This window comes from Chrysochloris asiatica, unplaced genomic scaffold, assembly GCF_000296735.1.
Source record: "Chrysochloris asiatica unplaced genomic scaffold, ChrAsi1.0 scaffold00013, whole genome shotgun sequence".
In the NCBI taxonomy this organism is placed as follows: domain Eukaryota; kingdom Metazoa; phylum Chordata; class Mammalia; order Afrosoricida; family Chrysochloridae; genus Chrysochloris; species Chrysochloris asiatica.
Genome location: NW_006408531.1, coordinates 22,122,363 through 22,142,035, shown reverse-complemented (window position 1 = coordinate 22,142,035; position 19,673 = coordinate 22,122,363). Strand labels below are relative to the sequence as shown.

General features: G+C 37.7%; 1 protein-coding gene across 1 annotated transcript in view; it reads left to right on the top strand.

The window, feature by feature from the left end:
* Positions 1-2,747: 2,747 nt before the first annotated feature.
* AKAP7 (A kinase (PRKA) anchor protein 7) overlaps positions 2,748-19,673 on the top strand; it is a 183,812-nt gene continuing 166,886 nt past the window's right edge. The window contains exons 1-2 of the mRNA XM_006834726.1: positions 2,748-2,760; positions 3,814-3,933. Coding sequence (XP_006834789.1) covers positions 2,748-2,760; positions 3,814-3,933 — 133 coding nt within the window. The remainder of the gene's footprint in view (positions 2,761-3,813; positions 3,934-19,673) is intronic.

Genomic DNA, 19,673 nt, shown 5'->3' with positions numbered 1-19,673 from the left:
GACTTGAAAGAAAACTAGTTGAAATGTTTCAACAAACTGATGCAGCACTGGAGGTGCTCATTCACCAATGCCAAGAAATTTGAAAGACAGCTACCCAGCCAACCAGTTGGAGGAGATCCATAGTTGTGCCCATTCAAAAGAAAGGTGACCCAGTGGGATGTGAAAATTGTCAGACAATATCATTAATATCACATGCAAGTAAAATTTTGCTGAAGGTAATTAAAAAATGGTTGCAAGTATATAGACAGGGAGCTGCCAGAAATTCAAGCTGGATTCAGAAGAGGACACAAAACTAGGGATATCATTGCTGGCGTCAGATGGATCTTGACTGAAAGCAGAGAATAAAAGTCGTTTACCTGTGCTTTATTGACTATGCAAATACATAGGACTATGTGGATCCTGACATACTATGGTCACCTTTGCAAAGTGGAAATTCCTGTACACAAACCTAGAGACAGTCGTTGGAACAAAACAAGAGGATTCTGCATGGTTTAAAATCCTTTCAATACTTATTCAGTCTGTGTGCTGAACAAATGATCCAAGAAGGTGGAATATATGAAAAAGAACATGATATCAGGACTGGAGGAAAACTCCTTAACAATCTGCAGACTACACAACCTTGCTTGTTGAAAGGGAAGAGGACTTGAAATACTAGCTGGTGAAAATCAAAGACTACAGCCTTTATTAGAAACTGCTTTAATGTAAAAACAAACAAAAAACCTCACAGCTGAGCCAATAAATAACATCATGATAAATGAAGAAAAGCTTTAAGTTGTCAAAGACTTCAATTTGCTTGGATTTATATGAACATAGTAAATGGTTTTCACTCCTCGGAAACTCTATACAGGGTCGCTATGAGTTGGAACTGACTCGATGGCACTTAACAACAGCAACAGTCATTAACAGTCAAGAAACGAAACAATATATTGCATTAGCCAAATATGCTGGAAAAGACCTCTTTAAAATGTTAAAGAGCAAAGATGTCACTGAAGACTAATATGTGCTTGACCCAAGCCATATTTTAATGGCTTAAAATTCATGCAAAAGTAGGATAATGAGTAAGGAAGACTGTAGTCTTGTAAGGAAGAGTGTAGGTGAAGATTATAAAAAAATGTCATGGACTGCAAGAAGAACTAAGAAATACAGGTTGGAAGAAGTACAGTTAGAATGCTTCTTAGAAACCAGGATGGTGAGACTTTGTCTCTTCTAAATGTTGTTATGAGTCAGAACTGACTTGATAGCACTTAACAACAACAACAACACATTGTTAGGACGCACCAGTCTCCAGAGAAGAACATCATGCTTGGTTAACTGCAGGGTCTGCATATAAGAGAAAGACCCCCAACAATATGGGTTGACATAGTGGCAACAACAATGAGCTTAAACGTAACAATTGTGAGAATGTCTCAGGATGGGGCAGTGTTTGGTTCTGTTGTCCAGAGGGTTGTTATGAGTCAGAGTCAACTCACTGACACCTAATAAAACAATAAGCATGTGCCCAGAGGTAGTACAACTCGTGTACTGTTCTCGTCACACTTTTGTTCAAGTATAAGTTACGTTCATATTTTTAACGTGCTTAAAAAATAGAGAAGAAATACTTAAATGTTCTCAAAATTTGTGAGTTTATGAATAGACTCATAGTTAACTAGCATTTGTTGAGCACCTATGTGTTTCCGTATTTGTTATGTGTGCCATGCACTTATACTTAGTAAAGTTTGGATTATAATATAAATAGTATTATTATATTAACTATTAACTATTTAGAAACATTAGTGCTTAACAAATGAATGCATTATTAAATCTATGGAATGTGGCACGTTGTTCTTGTCATCAGGGCAATTCCTGTTCATGATGATCCCATAAGTGCAGAAAAGAATTGCACCAGAGGGTTTTCATAGAGTTTTTAGGAGTCCTGGTGTGGTACTATAGGATAAATACTGGACTGTTATCCACAAGGTAGGCAGTTCAAACCCACTACCCACTCCTCAGAACCCTATACAGGGTCGCTATGAGTCGGATCCGACTTTACAAGCATTTGACAACAATAAGGTTTTCAAGGATGTGACCTTATAGAAGTAGATCTCTAGGTTTATCCTCCAGGGCACCTCTGAGTGGGTTTGAACTGCCAACCTTTCCACTGGTAGTCATATGCCTAAGCATATGTGCCAACCGGGCCTGAGTATGGTGTATATAATGCTTTCTAAATATATTATTTTGTGGATTCCATATTATTTGTGAATTCACCTACTTCCTAAAATTTATTTCCATGAATATAATTAGTACTGTGTGCTTTTGTCATCATTTGTGGCTGTTCAAAGAGTGGTGAGAAATCAGAGTTGGCCACCATGTGTATTTCTAGCTAAAGTTCAACATGGAAGCACTCTACCTTCTTGTATTTCCAGCTAAAGTTAAACAAGGCAGCATTCAGCTCTGTACTGTATACAAGTGCTTTTTTTGTGGTCTTTTTATTGCCACCTGTTTTGCATTTTTATGCTTTTTTCTTGGATTTCATTGTTCAAAATGGCCTCCGAGTGTAGTGCTAATATGCTCTGTAGTATTCATGTTGTTGTTGTTAAGTGCCATTGAGTCGGTTCAGACTCTAGCGGCCCTGTGTAGGGTTTCTGAGCAGTTGCTGGTGGGTTTGAACCACTGACCTTGTGGTTAGCAATCCAGTGCTTATCCTATAGTGCCACACCAGGATTCCCTAGTGTTCCTAAGGGCAAGAAAATGTGTGCCTTATGGTGAAAATGCATGTATTAGGTAAGCTTCATTCAGTCCTGAGTTACAGTGCTGCTGGTCATGAATTTGTTGTTAATAAATTAACAATATATACTAAAAAAACCTCGTTATAATCATGTCACCTCCTATTTGTGATGACCTCATGTGTGTAAGAGTAGAACTGTGTTTCTTAGAGCTTTTAATGGCTGGTTTTTCAGAAGTAGATCTCCAGGACACCTCTGAGTGGACTTAAACCTCTACTAGTTTGGTTAGCGTTCGATCATTTGATCATGTTAACTCTGCTCTGCATTACCCACGGATTCCATATATTAAATAACGTGTCTTAAAATAGAAACGCACGTAAAACAAGAATATGTATCCATCTGTTGATTAAAATGTTGTGGCCAGAGGCTTGTAGAAAACAAACTGCATTTCCCCTAGCAGCAAGTTTCCGTATTTGTTTATTGAGTGTTCATGGTGACTTTATAAAACAGGCTGTTGTTTTATAAAGTGTCATTAAATTGGTTCCGACTCATAGTCACCTGTATGAGGTTTCCAAGGAGAGGCTGGTGTGTTTGAACTGCTAGACTTAGGGTTCAAACTGACCTTGTGGTCCAGTTCTTTGATTCCACAGTGCCACACCAGGACTCCAAATTGAACTTTTTCAGGAATGAGATTTGAACCCATGCCTCCATCTGGAGACCAGAAGAACTTGAGAACACTACTATCACGAATATTGAGAATTGACTGTAGCTTTATTATATACTTAAGTACAAGTTGTACCATTTCATTGTTGTTGTTGTTATGTGCCATGGAGTCAGTTCCGACTCATAGCGACCCTGTACAGGGTTTCCGAGGCTGTAAATCTTTACGGGAGCAGAAAGCCTCATCTTTCTCCCGCGGAACAGCTGGTAGTTTCGAACTGCTGAACTAGCGGTTCGCAGCCCGATTCGTAACCACTATGCTACCAGAGCTCCTTTCATAACAGATGTTCATTGATACTGAATTTAGTTACCTAAAATGTTTTGGTTGAGGATATGAGTTAAAAAGTAACAGGCTAAATAATACATTTTTTCCTTTTGTGATATGTTAAAGGAGGAGTGAATTCCAATGAGTGTGAAAATGTGTCAAGAAAAACCGTGTCAGAAGAATTTGAAGCCAATAGTATGGATTCTCTGCCCCTTGCAACTATATATATAAAAGATGGTTATGGAAGTAAGTACATTATTAAATAAATATGTATTTTAAAGCATTGAATAGTAAATTTAATTTTAAATGTACTTAAAAAAAATCAATTGCTGTTAAATGTCATTGAGTTGGTTCTGACTCATAGTGACCTTGTACAGGGTTTGTGAAGAATGACTGTGGATTTGAGCCTCTTACGTTATGGTTAGCATTCCAGTGCTTACCCTACAGTGCCACACCAGGACTCAAAAATAGATTTCATCACCTTAAATGCTTATCATGTTTTTGAGTCTTGGCTTTTAAATTGGTAGTTTTCTGTATCTGTTGGTATTGCATTTAAAAAACTCACAGATACTCTAAGTTGTATTTTGTACAGTTTTGAGTCAGATAATTCAATAGTTTGTAATCTACATCTAAAAATAATGGGCTGAGCTCTCATAGTTTATAACCTCCTTCCTGAGTTATTCGTGAGCCCCTGCTGGTTTTAACAGTATCCATTCATCTAACAAGTGTGTACTTGACGTTTGGTATGTGCCAGGAAGTTTGCTTGGAAAGGTTCATCATTGACTGTGCAGGTATTTTCCTGGTGTGGCGCTGTGGATTAATGCGCTGCACTGCAAAGTCAGTTTGAACCGCAGGATCAGCGGTTCAGGCTCACCAGCCACTCCTCGGAAACCCTATATAGAATTGCTGTGGGTTGGAACTGACTAGACCACACTTAACAACAACAACAACATGGAGTTTACAGGCTGATGTTGAAAATGTTAAGCTTTTAATTACGTCTGCTTTATTCAGTCTTGGGAGCTATGTCCTCAAACTTTTTTTTCCCAAGTTTTCATTGTGATTTGAGTGAAAGTTCACAGGGCAAATCATCAGTTTTACATTCAACAAATCATATGCTTTGTTTCATTACAATGATTTTAATCCCCCTGAGTGTTTTTAAACACTCAGGCATCTATAATAATTTAAACCATTAAAGGGCACAGTCTGCCTCCTGGCCACCAGCTCTTAGTCCCTTTCTTTCCATGAATCTAGAGTCCTCAGCTGCTCCCTTTCTCCATGTCACCACCTCTGTCTCCTTCTCAGGTGTCGCTGCTTCTCTGGATAGGGTAGCACATTTCTCTTGTGCTCTTCTCCTTTGATGGTCCTAGGGTCCTCTGTTTCTGTTACCAGACTTCTACCTTTACAGTTGTGATAGTCCCAATTAGTCATGATAACAGTTACTCACTATTGAATCATATGAATCTTATCCCCATCTCTTTTAACCAGACCCATCTAGCAAGATGAAAACTATTCAGTGGGGACTCTTTCTTCCCCCGTACACTCTTAAACTAAACTCCCTCTTGAAACCTTGTAAGCCTTTATTGCCCCCCTCATTTTAGGTAGCCAATGTGTAAGTTGCCAGTCCCTCCTCTACCCTGTATACAGAGGGAATAGCATGGATACTTGATGTGAAGATTCTTTCCCTCGTTGTTGGTATTTTGAGTTACTACATACATGAGTATAGGTCAAGTTCATCAAATTGTAGCAATTTACTCTCATTTCCATTATTTAAAAAACAACAACAACAACACAGCACCTTTTTTTTTTTTTCCTTAATGGTCCTTTACTCCAGTTCTGTATGTCAGCCTATTGAGGTTAGGTCAAATGGGTACAATCTGCAAGTTTGGGTGTTCTTTTGCATCTCCCCTCACTTCCTATCAGCTGGATGCTTCACTCTTAGCTCTAGCCCTCCATGGCTATGTTCTTGTCCATGGGCTCAGGTGTCCACAGGTATCACCACACTTTGGACCAACCAGCCCTTCCTCTTCTCTCTCTCATCTCCAGGTCAGTGGGAGTATATGGAACGTGGTTGTACTCAGCCCATTTCTTCATTGCTGCCTTTCCCCTCCTTTCACATACCAGTAGACCAACATGGTCACTAGCAAAGTTACATGCCTACTCATGTATTCCCTTTGAGTTTCAGTCTTAGAGGGGGGTTTGTCCTGAAGGGACTTGATTGCTTGCCTTGATGTCTTCCTGGCAAACAACTTGCTTATTCTTGTAGTAGCCAGTCATGCTGCCATTTTCTTTTTGGGTTTTTCCTGCTAATCTTTCTTTGAAGATTTTCTGATTTCTGTTGCTCTAGCTGTTCCAGGCTGGTCTGCTTGTCCTTTCTAGTAGGGATGTCCCACCTCATGAGGTTCTGGATGGGACTCTGGATTCCACTTGAGGTCCTATACACTGCAAAGGCTCTGCAAGAAGCCTATTTCACTGGGCAAGTTCTAGAGCCCCTTTTAGGTATTTCAATCAGTTATAGGCTGAAGATGGGCTTGCAAGCTTTCTATAATTATGTTTCCCAATATTTCTTAAAAAAGAGAAAGAGAAAACAGACTAAGAATTTAAGTGAGTTAAGTGATTTCACACAGCTAAGAACTAGTTATAGATTCCTCGGAATCCTGGTGTGGTGCTGTAGGATAAACATTGGACTGCTAACAAGGTCATTGGTTCATACCCACCAGCTGCTCCTTGGAAACCCTAGACAGGGTTGTTATGAGTCAGAACCGACTTAATGGCACTTAACAGCAGCCACAAGAAGAACTAGTTATAGAATCTGTTATTTCTAATTCCTTAGTTATTTCTTTAGTGGATATGTATTGGCTGCCTGGTAGGGGCCAGGCATGGCTGAAGACATTGGTGATAATGAAACATATGATTGTCTTTTCCCTCTTGAAGGCTACAGTTTTATTGGGAAGGCAATGCCTCAGCAGCTATAGTTTCATAAGGTGAATGTCTACAGAATGCTCTGAGACTCATGGGGGCAGGATGTGTGTGGAGAAGCATCTAACTGGCATGTGAAGGCAGAGGGTGTCCAGGAAGGATTTCTAGTGATTTGGCAAGAGTAGAGGCTTAGTGGATAAGTATGAACTGTTAAGGACTATATGGAGCACGGTGGCTCTGTAGAGTAAACACTAGATTTAAAACCATAAGGTTGGAGGCTCAATCCCACCTGGCATTCCAAGGGAGAAAGTTGAGGCTTTCTGTTCCCACAGAGATTTACACCCTCAGAAACCCTATACAGGGTCCCTATGAGTTGGAACTTATTTGATGGCATTTAACAACAACAACAATCGAGGGCTTTTTCTTCTACATTAACTGTTCTTGAACATGGCTGGCTATCAGAATCTTCTATGGAATGTGAAAGCATAGACTCCTGGTTTACACTAGGAGACCAGGGAATCAGGCCAGGGAATCTTTTCTTTTTGGGGTGTGTGTATGTGTCAGTTCAGGGAATCATTTATTTATTTATTTGTAAAACAACCTCGGTGATTGTGTTGCTCCTCCAGTCTCAGAAACACACTGTTCTTTATCACATGGTCTTCCAGATGCAGTGAGGCTGGTTTGCATTTTGGGGAGATGTGAGGAAACAAGAATACTTAAAATTACTAGAAGTTTTTTTAAATTAAATAATATGTGCCCAGTCTGTAATCCAAAGGGAAAAGGAAATGTGGAGGCATGTTTACTTAGTCAAGGCATGTGTTTCCTATCATTCTCTTCACAGAGGACCAGGAGAAAAGAACAGCTGTTTTTACCTTTTACAGCTGTTAGGGAAACCTCCATTTAGAGAATTCACGTACCTATTCACAGATGCAATAATATGGTAGAGTAGGAGATGAGGGTCACTTCTCTGTGTTCCTATAGAAACAATTCGAATATTTGTTTTATATGTATTTTTATTTACTTTTCAAACCTGCTACTAAAGAAGGCACCCAGTTGCTAGGCAAGCATTTGTAGTTTGTACAATGGCAAAAGGGCCCGAACTATTTTTGAAAAGTATTTTGGAAAAAAGAAAAAAGAATTCACATACCTATTATGTGGAAGAAATAACCTTTTGGAACAAAGAGACAGCAACAGTGGAAGTTAATGTTTTCCTTTTAGTTCCCAGCATATTAAGCAAATAAAATAAACATGTTTTAAAAATTCTGTCACCTATTTTTCTGATTTCATTACTCTCTACATTTTGTATATAAAATAACTAAGAATACTCTCCAATAATCTTCCGTTGAATACCCACAGAGGCAATCTCTTTATTTGCCCTTTCCCTCTGAGCCCTGTTCCTGTCTCTGAATTGTTCTCATCGGAGCACTAGTAAGTTAGAATGCAGTAAGAGATGAAATGTTCACCATCCAGCTGTGGGTACTTCTTTAAAAAACTAAGCCCACAGACTTTAATGGCATACAATAGTAGTAAGATAGCAAATACATAAGAGTAATATATAAAGTCTAAGAATGTCCTCTCAACTCATGGACTCTTGTTCCAAGGTCTTGGGGAGAACTGTCTCCCTCTCATGCTCTGGCCATCAGGTCATGTATATTTAAGTTTAGGCTTGTCACTGGGCTCCATGGCTTATTCAGGATCTGTGTTTTTTTTAGATTGGGAGAGGTAAATGCTAGTCTTAACTACTCATCATTTAGTGGCACATGGGTCGGTCAGGAGAACTCCATGTTACTCTTTCTCACCTCGCTCCAGTGATTCTTTTAGCTGATAACAAAATATATAGAGCCTTGGGATAGTAGCATACCAGTATTGGGATTTTGGTTTTCAGTCATTAAAAGCTCCTTTTACCTGCAAAAACATTCTTTAAAGTATTGGATCTGCAAGCAAGGCGGGTTGCAGTTTGATGATGAGCATTAGAGAGACATTTCATATAACATTGTTTTGGAGACCAATTAAAATAATTATTGATTTATCCTAAACATTCAGTTGTAGATACTTTTAACTTACACACATTTTAAACTTACCTAGAATATATGAGTAAACAATTTTTACTAAGGATGGAGAATAAGAGATGAAGGGACTTTGAAAAGTTCATGGAAAAATGGAATTGAAGACTCCTCACAAATCCAATGTTTCGTTCTATTGTGCATACAGTTGCTATGAGTTGGTACCGACTCGATGGCACCTAACAACAACAACAACAACAATCCAGAGTCCCAGAGAGCAAATAGTGTTTCTCTAGGCATTGCATTCTTGTATCTGCTCTGGTGAGGAAATGAGTGGCTGGCCGCTGCTACCAGAAAGAAAGATCAGATGTGTTTGTAGCTCTGAAAAGAGAAAGCTGCTGCTTCTGAGGGTGACCACTGGAAGATTGGCCAGCCCTTCATATGAGCAGGGTGTTTACCCTCCAGCATGTGATGTATTTGTAACCAAATAAATGATGCTGTGTGTGCAAATTAGGGACTCAACCCAGAAATTCTGTGCCACTCTTTTAGACAGTTCAGATTTTATAAGTTATATGTCTTTGTGGGTTTGTTTTGGCAACAAAACACCATATATAATATTGCTTTTGTAGGCAGATGCATTTTAAGTTCTAAGTTCCAACTTATAAACAGTGTAGTATAATGGAAGAAACAAAAACTTGTGTTCTTAGCTTTTTGGTTATTTCATTTTCTGACCTTGGTCACATAAGCAATGTGAGGGGAACTTCTTTAATTGCTTTATGCAGACGGACCACCCTACCTACCTCACACTGTTGCTGTACAGGTAAAAAGCAATCATGTGAAGAATAAAGAAATTTTGAAAGCAATTGAAAATAGGAAATAATGGAAAAGTAATATTTACAAAACCTTTAAAACATAAAAGAAGGGTGAATGGGTCTGAGAGCCCACAAAATGGGAAGAGTTAGTTACAATGAGGTAATTGTGACCACTGTTACGAAAAACAAAAACAAAAAAAGTGTAAAGTACTCTGTAAACTTTCACCCAAACTACAATGAAAAAAACAAAACGGAGCCTTTTGTTACTTGGTACTGCTTGTTCTCTCATAGCATTTACTAAAACAATAAGGAACAAACAGTTCTGTTCTGGGGAAACCAGGAACACTAGCTAGTGTTTGTGAAGTAAGAGTTTTCATAGGTATGTCCAAAAACTGGGAGTTTTGTTGTTAAACTTTAAACCCTAAAATATGACAGTTTTCATGTCCAGACACTGGGTAATTTGTTTTTGGTTTGAGTGGACTTACTTTGCCTTTCTTTTCCATTTAGTAACTTGAAAATTTGTCAGTCTACTGGCTTCATGATAGACCAAATCCTCAAAATTCTCAGGTTGCTGGTTGTTGCCTTTGCTTCCTTCAGTTTCCTTTGGCGGGTAGCAGTTGTGAGCTAACTGCCAAAAGACTCTTGCTGATGGAAACTCTGGCAGAGCAAAGAGAAAACGTAGCACTAACAAGAAGAGCATCGTGGGAAGAGGGAGCCTTGCCAGTAAGGAAGCTCCTGCCCAAATGTCTGATTGTCTTCTCGGCTGTCAACTGCCACGCCTCCACAGTAATGCAGTGTCATAGTTAGGGATTACGTGGTCTGATTTGCTGAATGGGACTGCATATGGTTTTGCTTGTTTATAGGATAAGGCTATTCTATTAGAAATATAATAGATAAAAAATTATAGTATTGATAATTGACTTAATGTTTATCATTTATTCTAGCAGTTTGCCAAATTTTGCCGAAATAGTAAGGGGATAATAATTTGTACGAAATAAAAAAAGAAATACTTGAAAATGTCCAGTATAAAATACAATTGTTGTTGTTGTTAAGTACTGTTAGGTCAGTTCTGACTGATCACTACCCTTTAATAGGGTTTCCAAGGCTGTAAATCTTTGTGGGAGCAAACAACCTCATCTGTCTCCAGTGGAGTGACAAGTGGGCTTGAACTGCTGACCTTGTGGTTCACAGCTCAGTGCTTATCCTGTAGAGCAATTACAAGGCTAAAATTCTGTGTGAGGTCTAAAATTATGATCATAATCATTTTGATGAGGAGAACTGAATTTCACATTTAGGAAGGACTTGGCTGAAAAAAATTATACTGTACAATAATGATGTATGTATAAAAGAAAATTGCTTCCAGATGCTGGGGAGACAATATTAACTTGAATCACACTTTTTAATTCTGTAGGTTCCACATATTGTTGTTGTTAGGTGCAGTTGAGTCAATTGCAACTCACAGTGACCCCGTACAGGGTTTCTGAGAAGCAGCTGGTGCGTTTAAACTGCTAACCTTGTGGTTTGGAGTCCAGTGCTTATCCTACAACATCAAATATGCCTAGATAAAGTTCAGCATTAATGAGTATTTGACTTGGACCTGACTGGGGCTGTTCTGTATACGAGAGGTGGTGTCCATGAGTCAGTTGATTAGAAATCTACTAGAGCTTCCAGGAAATGCTTGGGTTAATCTTGCCTCTGAACGTTGAATAGATGTCTGCAATGGAGACTTACTGGACTGCTGAAGGTTAGTGTAGTCCCACAGAATGTAAATCAGCGGAGAGCTTTAGTCTAGTTATCATCAGTCCCTTAAGAGAATCACAGTCCATAACTATCAAACCACATTTAAATCAAGGTTCAAAATGAAATATTTGAGGCTTTTATTCCTTTTTTTCAGTCATCTGCCTAACTTTAATCTGGAATTCAGTTCTCATTATTGTTTGCCTCACACAGAATTTAATCTTGTAATTAATGGAGATGTTACAAATATTGCTGTTGTTTTGAAGTGCCGTAGAGTCAGTTCCAACCCATAGCAACCCTGTATAGGGTTTGTGAAGGGCGACTGGTGAGCTTGAACCAGTGACCTTGTGGTTCATAATTTCTAAACTTATTTATAGGAGTTCTGTGGCTCTAGGATAAGCTTTGGATTGTTTTTCACAAGGTCAGTGGTTCAAATCCATCAGCATCTCCTCAGAAACCCTAGAGATTTGCTATGAGTTGGAACTGACTGGGCAGCCCTTTAACAACAATAAACTTATTTATTAGCTAATGCTATTAAGTGATTCTATTTTAAAAATGATTCAGGCTGTTAAGTATTCAAAAATATCAGTGGAAATTTTTAACTGAAAAATTAGAAATTTATAAAGAAAAATGCTGTATCAAATAAAGATTGACTCTTGGTACCTGGTGGAATAAGTGATTCTACTGAGTCAATAAATAAACAACAGTATCCTTTAAAAAAAAAACAGAACAAGCCTAATAAATACATTAATTTGTTTAATGCGTATTTACTGAGTGCCTTCCATGTACCAGGTACTGCTCTTGGTGCTGATGAAAGGATACTGTTGATAAGTGCTGTCAAGTTGGTTTCGATTTATAATCACCCTGTGTAGGGTTTCCAAGGCTTTTAAAGCTTCATGTTTCTCCCCTGGAGTGGCTGGTGGGGTTAGACTGCCAACACTATGGTTTGCAATCCAGTGCTTATTTTATGGACTCACCGTGCTCCCCAGCCAAAGGATATACAAGGTAATCACCTAGTAAACGTATGGAAAGTTATCCAACATTATAAGTGATCAAAGAATATAAATGATTCTAGTTTTCAAATAGAATATTTCTAAAAGGTGATTCTATTCAATACTTTTAGTGGCATTTCTGTAGTTCTTTGGATACCATGTTGTTGTCATCTTTTTGGAATGTAGTTGGGATCCCCAGCAGTATTCATATGTGAGATTAATCTACTCATCTGGTGGAAAAAGTTTCATTCTCAAATGTGTGTCACTGTGCCTTTTAATTAAATTTTTATTGTGGTTATTAAGTGCTGTTGAGTTGGTTCCAATTTTAGCCACCCTATATAGGGTTTCTGCCCTCAGCACATTGTGGGTTTGAACTGCTGCCCTTGCAGTTACCTTTTCAGTTTTTATCCTACAGTGTTAAACCACCAGGCTCTCAATAAAAATCTTGGGAGAAAAAAATCAGCTGAGATAGGGCTATACGTTACATATTGTACCATTGCATCCTATGAAAGTATTTCTAAAATAACATTTCTTATATATAATGCAAAGTGTAAGAAATAGAGAAAAAATTGTATGTGAAATTTGTTTATAATTGTTTACTCCCAAAGTAAGGAGCTCTAGTAGCATAGTGGTTACAAGTCGGTCTACAAGGTCAGCAGTTCAAAAATACCAGCTTGTTCTGTGGGAGAAAAACGGGGCTTTCGGCTTCCGTAAAGATTTATAGCCTTGGAAACCCTATACAGAATCACTATGAGTCGGAACTGATTCCATGGCACATAACCACCAGCAATACCACCAGCCCTGAAATGTTATTCCATTCTCTAACTTTCAATTTTTAAATGTTCTTTTATTTTTTAATGAAAAATACAAGTAAAAAATTTTAAAGTAGTTAAAACTTGATTTTCAACAGCTGTGCTAACTTGATTCTGTGACTGGGAGCTAACCAGCTTACTCCTCTCCGCTGCTGCCCACTGAGGCCCTGCCGCCGTGTTACTAGGGGTTGGAAAGTGGTGCTCTGGACTTAGACTGTCAAGTCATAGATTTTGCTTCTGCGCTTTTTAATTGTGTATTTTGATAAATTATCTTGGCTTTCATTATCTCTAAAAGTAGAACACTAATGGTAGCTATCTCTTAGGATTGTTGGGACAATTTAATTTGCGAATACATGGGAAGTCCTTCAAACAGAGTGTAGCATATATCAAGCCTCAGTGGTTTCATTAACCTTACAAAATTTTTTGTCTGAATATTTGTTTTGTTGTTGTTGTCAGGTTGTTGTCTGATTCATAGCAATCAAATGTACAACAGAAGGATACACTGCCTGGCCATTCTCACAATTATTGTTATGTTTGAGCCCATTGTTGCTGTCACTGTGTCAGTTACCTCACTGGGAGCCTCCCTCTCTCTTTTTCACTGATCCTCCACTTTACCAACCATGATGTCCTACTCCAAGGACTGGTCTCTCCAAATACCATGTCCGAAGTATGAGAGACAAAGTCTCACAATTCTAGCTTCTAAGAAACATTCTCGCTTTACTTCTTTCAATGCATATTTATTTGTGTCCATGATACTTTTAATATTCCTCTCCAACACCATAATTCAAATACATCGATTCTTCTGCAGTCTGTCTTATTCATTGTCCAAATTTCATATACATATAAGTCAATCGGAAATGCCATAGCTTGAGTCAGGTACACCTTAGTCCTCAAACTGACATTTTTGCTCTTTAATACTTAAAAAGGTCTTTTGCAGCAGATTGGTCTGATGCAATGTGTCATTTGATTTCTTGAGTGCTGTTTCCATGAATGTTGATTATGGATCCAAACAAAATGAAGCCTTTGACAACTTCAATCTTTTCTCCTTTTATCATGATGTTGTTTATTGTTCCAGTGGTGAGGACTTTTGTTTTCTTTACATTGAGGCACAATCCCTACTGAAGAGTCTAGTCTTGGATCTCATCAGTAAATATTTCAAGTCCTTTTCATTTTCAGCAAGCAAGGTTATATCATCTACATATTACAGGTTGTCAACGAGTCTTCCTCCAAGCTTGATATCATGCCCTAGCTTGTCAGATTATCAGACAGATTGAATACATATGGTGAAAGGACAGAACCCTGGCTCACACCTTTCCTGATTTTCAACCATTCAGTATCCCATTGTTCTGTTCTAATAACTGTGTCTTAGTCTCTGGGTAAGTTCCTTAGGAGCACAATTAAGCATTCTGGAATGCCCACTCTTTACCGTGACACAAGTCAGATGCCTTTACATAGTCTAGAAAGCACAAATAAGCATCTTTCTGGTATTCGGTGCTTCCAGCCAAGATCCTTCTGACTTCAGCAATGATATCCCATATTCCACGTCCTCTTCTGAATCTAAGTTGAATTTCTAGAAGCTTTCTGTTGATGTACGTCTGCAATTGTTTTTAAATTATTTTCAGCAAAAATATACTTGCATGTGATATTGTTAGAATACTCCACATTCCATTGGGTCACCTTTCTTAGGAATGGGTACAAATAGGAATCTCTTCCAATCCTTTGGCCAGGTAATGGTCTTTCAAATTACTTCGCATAGAGGATTGAGCACCTTCAGCACTGCATCAGTTTGTTTGAAGCATTTTAGTTTGTATTTTGTCAATTACTGAAGTCTTAATTTTTGTTCATGGCTTTAGTGAAGCTTGACTTATTCCTTCAGTACCATCAGTTCTTGATCACATACTACCTCTTGAAATGGTTGAACATAGACCATTTCTTTTTTGTGCAGTGACTCTGTGTATCTCTTTCATGTTGTTTTGATGCTTCTTGCATCATTCAGTATTTTGCCCAATGAATCCTACAATATTACAAGTCAAGCCTTGATAATTTTTTTCAGTTCTTTCAGATGCTGAGAATGTTCTTCTCTTTTGATTTTCTTTTATCAGGGATTTTCCCATTTTATTATAATACTTGACTTTGTTTTGTTGAGCTACCCTTGAAAATTTCTGTTCAGATCTTTTACCTTCTCATTTCTTCTATTTGCTTTAGCTTCTCTACTACAAAGAGCAAATTTCAGAGTCTCTTCTGACATTCATTTTGGTCTTTTCCGTCTTTCCTATCTTTTTAATGCTCTTTTGCTTTCTTCATGGATGGTATTCTTTTTTTTTTTGCATGAAAAATTTTTAATGCAAAATTTCAGAAATAAATAACAGTTGAGAGAATTATATAATGAACCTCCAAGTACTCAGTTTCAGCAATGATCAACTTATGGCCAGTCTTATATTTCCCCTCCACACTCCAAATGAATTCTTTTGAAGTAAATACCAGGCATGGATGGTATTCTTGATGTCATCCTATAACTCTTCTGGTTTTTGGTCATTAGTGTCTAATGTATTATATTTATTCTTGAGATGGATTCTGAGTATATATGCTAAATTAAATATTTATAAAAATTTGACCTGCAAGTGTGGCATTTCATTATAATAATATTGAGTATTTCCTACACCTTCTTAAATACTTTATAATATCTATTTATTCCTCGTAGAAAACTAGTGAGCAAAGTAAAATTGTTTTTTTAAGATAGTTTTAGTAGTTTGCTAAATATTACTAAGACGGTACGGAGAGAGTGATTTGTATTAAATATAACCCCATTGCCATTGAATCCGTTCTCATAGTGGCCCTAAAGGACAGAATACAACTGCTCTGTGGGGTTTACAAGTCAGTGGTTATGAATTGGGCTGCTAACTTCAGGGTCAGCAGTTCGAAACTACCAGCTGTTCCACAGGAGAAAGATGAGGCGTTCTGCTCCCGTAAAGATTTACAGCCTCAGAAACCCTGTACAGGGTCGCTATGAGTCGTAACCAACTCCACGGCACATAACCACCACCAGCACCAGTCTTTAGGGAAATCTACTGCCATGTCTTTCACCTGTGCAGCACTTGGTGGATTCAACTGCTCAGCCTTTTAGTTAGTGCTTAACCACTGTGCCACCAGATCTCCTGTATGAAATTTACAAGAGTCCTGGTGTGGCATTGCAGGTTAATGCACTGGACTTCAAGGTTAGTTTGAACTGCAAGGTCAGTGGTTCAAGCTCACCAGCCACTCCTCAGAAATCCTATACAGGGTTGCTATGCATCAGAACTGACTCGAAGGCACTTAACAATAATTTTTTATCATATAACTAAGAAGTTTTATGAATGGTTGTTTCACAGATTTTAGCGACTTAAATAAAAGGAACTAAACCAAATGAAACCAAATTTGCTCTTTGGCCTAGAAAATGTAAAAATCTTAAGCCCAGTGCCATCAAGAGCATATGTGAAAACAAATGACCAACCCACAATAACAGATGGTCTGCTTAATAAATTAAACAATTTATTCCATAATTCACTCCCTTGTAGATTTTGAGGGAATAAATAGAATCTTAGAAAAATAAAATAATTTACATAAAATGGCATATAGTTCTTTAGGTAAAAAAATAAGGCATGTACCAAAGAATCTGCCATAAAAGCAAATTCTTGTTACTGAAATCATTTTCCATAGTAACAACTGGAATACATTAAATTTATAAGATGTGTTTATGAGCTATATAAAATGATGATTGTTTTGCTAAACAATAGAATTATTCTAATACAGTGAAAGATCCAGCATACATGGACTAATTTATCTACATTTTACATCTGTGGTAACAGATCTTTAATACATCCATTAGTAAACTAGATGATTATATGAATATTTTGCACTCTATAGCTTCATATGGAGCTAAATTTTAAAACAATAGTAAATTGTACTTAAGAAAATAGATTACAATTGCCAAGTTAGAAACAAAATGAATTTTAGTAAGGAGAAGCTGGGAGTTTTTATGCACTGGGCATGCTGATAATCTTTACAAATACAAGTTAAGAGCAATATAGAAGGAGAGAGACAAGAGATCGTAGAAACAGTGTGTAAAAAGTTATTTATAAGCCAGCATTTGTTTTTTTTTCAATTGAAGAAAAAAAGGAGCATTTTATAAGAGTAAATATTACTGTGTCATAGCAATAAATAAGAAGGTATGAGTCGGGCTGGTAATCTCACAGTCAGCAGTTCGAAACTACCAGCAGTTTGGTGGGAGAAGGATGAGGCTTTCTCCTCGCATAAAGATTTACAGCCTTGCAAACCCTATGCAGGGTCGCTATGAGTCGGAACTGACTTCACGGCACACTACCACCACCAAATACTCATAGAGGTTTTTCTTTTTTACTTTCTTTCTTTTCCAAGCTCTCATCAGATAATTTACTTAGCTTGAATATCCGTCTTTATTTAATTTCACCAGAAAACACCCTAATTGGTATGAAAGTTAATAGTATCTTTACAGATACTTTTAAGTATCTGTAGTGGAAGAGACCTTTAAGAGGATCTAGTCTATTTCCATTTACCTCTGACTCTTCCCCTAGTTTCATTAAAAAAAAAAAAAAAAAAAAAAATTGTAACTTTCAAGCATATTCATAAGTAGTCACTAACTAGAGGTTTTGTTGTTTAGATACATATTAATTAGGTAATATATAGTAGGATGGAGGTCAGCAAAAAAATGATGAGGGCAAAGGCAGACACTGAAAGGAAAACAGGAGTTAAAGGCAGTGGAGGTAAATACTGCTGTATGCACAGTCTCACTATACACGTAGATGCACAGATAAATAGGTGTGGGAAGGAGAATGGGACTATACCCATGAATCGATATAGGTTTGACAGAGGATATTTCTGCCTGTGTATTATGCTGCAAATATATCCATAAATATAGTAGAATATACAGGGGGCAAAGTAATGACAACTTCTTAGCTATAACCAAATACCTTCAGGGAATGACAGTGGGGGTCAGGACCATAGTTTCAATGGACACTAAGTAAGGTCAATTGGCATAACATAGTCCATCCTAGATTTTGGTGAGTAGAGACTTGGATCTTAAAAGCTTCTAAGTGCCCATCTAGGGTGCAAGTATTGGTCTCTCCCAATCAGGAGCAAAAAATAGTGAATAAATCAAAGAACATGTCACCATTAGTACAACAATGAAAATCTCATCCTCTATAACCCTGAGATCAGAAGATGTAGATGGTGCCAGGCTACAACTCTGATCACTCTGAAAGGGATGCCATTAGAAGGTTTTGGATAGAGTGGAAGAAAAATACGAAAGAAACTGAAAATGAGAAAAGACAATGGCACTGTATGATAAGCACTCTACCACAAGGTCGGTTTGAACCTCAAGGTAGATTTGATCCTCAAGGCAGTTCAAACTCACTAACCCTATACAGGGTCTCTATGAGTTGGAACCAACTCGACGCCACTTAACAACAAACAAAATTGGTTGAATAAAGACTGGTGGAACCCCCAAGACTATAGCTCTTAGTTGCTCTTACGGTTTGGAACCCAGTTTACCCCATGGCTGAATTTTCAGCCAAATGACTGTAAGGTGATCAGTAACAGTAGGGAGGTAAACGTTCCTGTGAATAAGCAGCCCAGCCCTTTAGATAAAAGGGAAGTGTTGGCCCAAGGGCAAAGTTCAGAAGGCAGGGATGAGAAGGAAAGAAGGAAGAATGGAAATGGAAACAGCAAGAAGGTGGGGTTGTTGTTGTTGTTAAGTGCTGTCGAGTAGGTAAAGTAATATTATATTGTAGGGATTGCAATTAATGAGATGAACAAAATGTGTGAACTGTTGAATACAAAACGGATTTGGTCTGTAAATGTTCACCCAACTCATATTTCACAATAAGAAAGTAAGAAAAGAAAAGAAAAAAAAAAGTAGAATTGAATTATGCAGGGCACTTCATGCAGATACACCACTTCCTCCTCACTGGATTATTTTTGAAGCAAATCTAGACTAACCATTGTATAATAAGTAAATACTTATGGATGTATGTTTAAAAAATAAGAAATTAAAAAATCTAAAAAATCATTACCACAGGAGGAAAAAAAAAGGTAATTCCAACTGTTACCAAATATCCAGTCACTTTCACATTTCTCTGTCTGTGTCCCAATTTAAAAATCGGGATTGAGTTAGGACCCAGGCAAATTTATAGATGATATTTGATTGACACATTTCTTGGACTCTTTTCATCTGCAAGCCTGTTCCTTCTTTTTCCCATGCATGCATGACATGTGTGTGTTTGTTTGTTTTATATTGTTGCAGAGACCAGGTTGTAGTATAGTGGAGTCCTGATTTGGCACTGTAGGATAAACTGTGGGCTGTTAACTGAAAACTTGGTGGTTTAAACTCTCCAGCCACTCTTAGCAAACCCTATACAGGGTCTCTATGAGTTGGAAATGACTTGACGGCACATAACAACCACAACACGCAATATAGTACTTAGATTAAGAGTCTTTATCACGGTTTGGGATGTTGGCCAGAACACTTCAAAGTTGGTATTTTGTATTTCCTATTGCCTAACATCAGCAGATGCATAATGTTTCATTCTGTTTCTTCTTGTAGGGTCAGATTGATCAGTAGATTCAGGCCTTTTTGTCATGATGTATTTATTGTTGAAGTTCCCCAGCAGCTTTCAATCTAGTGATTTTCATAACTGTTAT